Source organism: Uloborus diversus, chromosome 6 (assembly GCF_026930045.1).
Source record: "Uloborus diversus isolate 005 chromosome 6, Udiv.v.3.1, whole genome shotgun sequence".
In the NCBI taxonomy this organism is placed as follows: domain Eukaryota; kingdom Metazoa; phylum Arthropoda; class Arachnida; order Araneae; family Uloboridae; genus Uloborus; species Uloborus diversus.
The window spans coordinates 111,989,444-111,995,443 of NC_072736.1; the positions used below are offsets into that span (position 1 = coordinate 111,989,444).

General features: G+C 31.1%; 1 protein-coding gene across 1 annotated transcript in view; it reads right to left on the bottom strand.

Moving 5' to 3' along the window:
• LOC129223761 (uncharacterized) overlaps positions 1 to 5,411 on the bottom strand; it is a 62,784-nt gene extending 57,373 nt beyond the window's left edge. Inside the window, exon 1 of the mRNA XM_054858118.1 lies at positions 5,322 to 5,411. Coding sequence (XP_054714093.1) covers positions 5,322 to 5,379 — 58 coding nt within the window. The 5' untranslated portion in view covers positions 5,380 to 5,411. The remainder of the gene's footprint in view (positions 1 to 5,321) is intronic.
• Between the last annotated feature and the right edge of the window lie 589 nt (positions 5,412 to 6,000).

The following is a 6,000-nucleotide window of genomic DNA, read 5'->3' on the forward strand; positions in this document are numbered from 1 at the left end:
TACCGGATCAAGTTCAGCCTTGTCAAAACAAAGCATTTCCCTATGTGTCAAACTTTGCCAGAAAATATTATCAAATTATCATGCTAAGCAAGTTTTATAGTTGGTGACGTCGAAGCGTTACTCGATCGGTGATATTCGCTATTATATACATGACTATTGAAAATATAATATCACTCAGGGTAACTGTGATCTAAACAAGTAGAGAAATGTGGAGCAAAGTGAAATAGTTAAGATGACTGTATTTTTTCAAAATGAACGCATTGAAAGTTTGTTTTGGAAATTACAGTGAATAAAGAAAGAACAATGTATTTTACGATAAAACTTGTGCACTGAAACATTCGTTTTCATTTTTGGCAGTAAATTTGTACCTTCCAAAAAATTGAAAATTTTCACTTTTTCATGGGGCAAAGTGAAAAACAATATCTTTCCAATGAAATATTTTTTGTTTGATCATATAAATAATTTTGATCAAATGAATGAGTAAATGAAAGAAAGAATGAATAAATAAAGGAACAAAAAAAGAATAAATTAATTAATATATGAGAAACATAAATGAATAAATAAAAGAGGGAACAAATGAGAAAAGAAGTGAATGAATGAATTAGTGAATCAATAAATGACGGAATGTAGAATTAATAAACGAATATTTAAGTGATTTAATAAAGGATTGAATGAGTAAACGAAATGAACTATTTCACTTCACCCCATCCACTTTGCAACGTGTGCACTTAAAGAATTATATCAAACATTAAAAATCAAAACATGTCAAACATTAACTTATTAAGTTTTGCTCTTTCATCATCAATAGATCTCAATTAATGTTTAAAATGTTAATTTCAAAAACTTTATCATTTTATAATAGCAAAAAATATTTCTGATAAATCACAAATAACTACAATATGGGTAGTAAATGTTGAAAAAGAGTTTTATATACCTTGATCTTTAGAATTATTTACTGTTTGATTGGAATCAACTATATGTTTCAGAACTTAGTATAACAATATAGTTAGATAGATTGAAAACTGAAAATATTCCTCCATTTCACTTTGCCTAACTATTTTACTTTGCTTCACATTTCCTCTACTCTACTTTTAACTTAAACGCTTATATTTAATAGTATTACTAGGAATTTTGACACATTTTGGGGGTCTCGTTCTCAGGTGTGCTCTGTAGCACTTGAAGGGATGCGAAATCGTCCTTGGAGAGGAAGAAATGCACCCTTTCTGAGTTTAATAGCTAATATTAACTCCTAAAATATCAGATAGTTATTCAATATTAGAAAATACTAAAATAATGCGGTCGTTTCCAAAATTTTAAAAGTATTTTTTCTCTGAAAGATCATGTTTAAAAACATAGGATCTGACCATCTTTTAAATAATTTGTTCAAGTTTAATGTTTAAAAAAAATTACTTAACTCCCTTTCTCTTTCATTATTTACGCTTCTGCCGATGACATCACAAATGATGAAATGTCATTCTCTGTTGCCATTCACAGAGCAAAATATTTAATTCGCATGTTTACTCACGTGTATTGGCAACGATATGGTTGATTTCAAGCGTAGAGAGCAATTTTAATTCGCTTCTTGATTATCATAACGTGAAAACGTAAAAGAAAGATGCGCCAAATAGCATCATTTGTGACGTCATCAAGACCACGCCTTGTTTGAAAAATTGGACATTTTAAAAAATTAATTAAAAAATAACTGTTGGGAAAATGAAAGTATTTTCTGGGTCCATGTTATTTGTTTTGCTTATTCTATCGATTTTAGTGACAAAAAGTACTATTTTTGACTGAAGGAAACAACCCCATTATAAAAAAGCTTAAATTAAATTACAAATCTCGTTCAAAGTTTCCATGGTAATTAAATCAGTTTTGAACCACTTCAAAATATGATGTAAAAAAGGCTATCTTAGTAAAAAGTAGTGCAACTCCGACCGAGAAAGCTAAAATTTCTGAATGTTTAAAAACTCCACCTTTGTATTTCATAGCATCACAAGATTTTCTTTCATTTATAACGTTGCAAAGCATAATACGATGAAGTACGAGCACTTTCCACAGCTTAACAAGAAGTTCTGTCTAGAACTATACGAGCCTACTTTCCCGTATACCCATACTACTTTCTAGTACCTGATCAATATTCTCAAAAATAGCTAAATCGCAAATCGTTTCAAACATATTTTTGCTAATTTCTAGGAATAAAGTATTCCTCACACATCTAAAAAAATTAGATGCGTAAAAAAAGCAGCACCTTTTAAACAAAGCAGCTAATACACTTTTTTCCCTTAAAAAAAATTCTTTAACAGCTTTCAAAACGAAAAAATAATAATTAAAATTAATAAGCTTATTAAAATAAATACATCATATCAAAAAAAAATCGTTTCTTTTTACCCTGTTGCCAAAAATAATTTCTTAAATGAATTAATGCACTTATCAAAATAAATAAAAAAAAATAAAATGCCAACTTAAAGAAATACTTTTCATTGTCAAAAAAATAAATAAATAAATCGTCTGCGCATATCATTATGTAGAAACATAAATGACTTCGAGTTTATTCGCCGAAAACTGAATACCTAAACTAAATCTTTAGCGTGAAAATAAAAACAAGTCATATCAACAATAATTATTTCACAGTTAAAACCATAGCTGCGGAGTCGGAGTCGGAGTCAATCTCATTTTGAGATAAGGGAGTCGGAGACCAATATCCAAGAATCGGAGTCAGTCATTTGTCCTCCGTGTATAAATTGTTGCCAAAGCTACGAAGTCAGAGTCGAAGTCGATGAGTCGGAGTCTGATTAATTGTCGGGCACAGGAGTCGGAGTCAGGTGCCTCTAAATTTTCTGAGTCGGAGTCTGGAGTTTGGCGTCAAGAGCTATTTCCAACAAAATTAGTTTGAAATAAATCCACCTTCAAGTACGGAATCTGCATTGACTTTCAGTTTCCCCGTATGCGCTAATGTTAAGTTTTTTTTTGAACTGTTCAAAATTGAACAAAAAATAGTTCAAATCAAAAAGTGAAATATGGGAATGAGGTGTCCTCGCCGAGATCTTTCGAACAAAAAAAAGTTTGTTCGAATCGGACTATTCATTTAAAAGTTATTAGGGGGGACAGACAGACAGACCGACAGACATTTTTCCTCATCTCAATACCCTACTTTCCAATTTTTAATTTTTCGATATTTATTAAATTATTTTATTTATTTTTGATTTTTTTTTTTCGCGACATTTTTAAGATGCATTAAGCCTTCTTCCATGCTTTTTTCTTCTTTTTCTGACTTTTACTGGTAAAGTAGGCTAAAAATTAGCTTCCAAACAATAGCTTTAGATTAATTGGCTAATACAATTAGCTGTGTTCAGTGTTGTTAACTTATTTAGTGAAATGAAAACTAGAAAATTGATAGCATAAGCTAGCCAGCAGAGTAGCAGTGAACCTCCTTTTGAAGTCATATATGCTAAGAAATATTAAGCGGTGCAAAGTCAATCTACATGGTTTAAAATTTAACCGTTTATTTCAAAAACCAATCAAGCGACAAACTCTAATTTTTTTTTACCTACGAAATAAAATTTTTCTAGAAGGATTACAATGTTGCAAACTAAAAGGGGTTACACATTTTTTTTTCTTTCAATAAACTATGTTATAATCATCATTGAATAATTTAATATGTTGATATAGATGTTTTTCTAAAATCAGCAATTTTGTTGCTTGACTGGTTTTTGAAGTAAACGATTCGATTACCGTAACTAACAGAAGCTATCAAAAAGCAAAAGAATAAAAATCAGTTAATATGAATTTCACAAATTAATCAACCAATAACTAAACAAAAGATATGAGAAAACATTTGAAAAGTTCGTTGAGAAAACGACATATTTAAAACCAAATATGCTAACTCTTCTTTCTTTTTTGCACAACTGTGTTTCCCAGTCGTTGAAGGTTTCCTGTCACTCAGCGGATCTGGTCGATCACAAAATTTCAGTGACATGTATCCAGTTTTAACTCGTTATGTTACTAAAAGACCTAAACAGTGAACTAAATACATAGAGATCTCAATTTGATCACAAAATTTTAGTGATATGCAACCTGTTTTACTTCATTCCGTTAATAAAAGGTATGGACGTGAAATAAATAAATGAACGGAGATCTATTTGATCACAAAATTTTAATTGCATGCATTCTGTTTCAGCTCGCTGTGTTAATAAAAAACCTGGACAGTGATATAAATACATAAACGGAGATCTATTTGATGAAAATTTTAGTGATAAGCATCCAGTTTTAGCTCATTTTATTGAAAAAAATCGACAGGGAAAATTTAATATATTAATCAAGTCTTATCCAAGATGAACATTTCAATGCTCTATCAAAGAAATTTTAGTACATCGTTAAAAGTATTTGGCAGTGAAATCAAAACGCAGAAACAAAATTTTATTTGCGTACTGTTTTTATCTCTTTTTATGACCTTTGAACGTTGAAGGAAAAATATGTTTTTATTGTGTTTGATGTTTCAATTCGATGCTTTTTGAATAAAGCATGAAATGTAAATTTTCAATACGGACATAATGTTTTATAAAGTCTAAACTCGTTTATTTAACAATTTTTTTTTAATTGCATATATAATTGGAGGCTCTTTATAGATGCGCCCCGATAGAAAATCATTGGAGGCCACCGCGATCTCCTAAAAAAATCCCTTATTCGGCACATTTTGTCTGAGAATTTGGTGAATTATAAGATTCCAGAGCAATTGTTTTGATTTTTCTTTTATTTATTACTATTTACTTTTTTTAACGCTTACAATATATCCGCTCATTAGATGTAGATATGTGTACATGATCGTGTTTTATCATTTGGTAAAAGTTTCATTCTGCAAATTGAGAATTTTCCCCCTCCCAGGTTTGAGGCACCCCTGAATCTTACAGGCTTCTTTCTATATGCTCTATCTTTTCTATAAGCATACAGTAAAGGAAATCAGCATGAAGTTTCAATTATGTGGCCAGACTTTAAGCTCTGTGTACAAGTTCTTAATTTTAGTGCATGATGTGAAAGGTTTTATTAAAATTTTGAATCATATTTCATTTGTGAAAATTATTTGATGCTCAAGACTTAATTCATTCGAAAAGAAATAGCGATAAAACATAATATTTTACTAAAATTCATAAAAATTTCATAGTTTTCAGAAAATTTAAAGTTTTTTTTCCCCCCAGTTCAAATAGTTATGAAAAAAATTAAGTGTTATTCCATAACAAAAATCAAATCTGAAAAAGAGAAAATGACTAAAAAAGTAAAATAAAATCACTGCTCTTAAATTGATTTAAGAGAGAAAATGCTCTTACCTTTATGAGCTGTATAAATTCCTTTCAAACACAAAACTAAAACAATTATCCTGAGCATCTTCTCTCCGCTGTGATAAAAACTGCTCTTAGCTCCACGTGACGAGAACTCTTCGGTTCAGAAAGTTTACTTTAGGGTTGCTGCTCTTCGTTTCCGCCAAGCAAGACAGCTTGTCGCCAATGACAACGATGAAGCATCTTTTCATCTTTTTTTTTTTTTTTTCTTTTCTCTTTTTAGACAAAAAGCTCTTCTGGAGCCGGAGTATATATCTTCTTTGCTGTGAAAGGCTGCATTAAAATGTCAGTTGGGCGTTGGGGGGGAAAAAACTCACGATAAAATTGGTTTTTGTTTATACACCATTTTTCAATGATATGAAATATGCATGTTACTGTAAAACTCCGAAATCAGGTCAGTATCGACATGAGGCGGTGATTATCAACATTCACATACCTGAGACATCGGCCGAATATTTTCGGTAAATCACCAGGGCCCGATTAAGAGACCGAGGGGCCCCAGGCTAAATACATTTTTGGGGCCCCCTGTATTCAAACTTTATAACTTTAGCCATTGGCTGAAACAATTTTGGCCATAAACTAAGGTAATTTCAGCCATTTAGGGGCCCCTAACTATCAAGGGCCCTAGGCCAGGGCCTAGTTGGCGTATTCAGAAATCAGGCCCTGT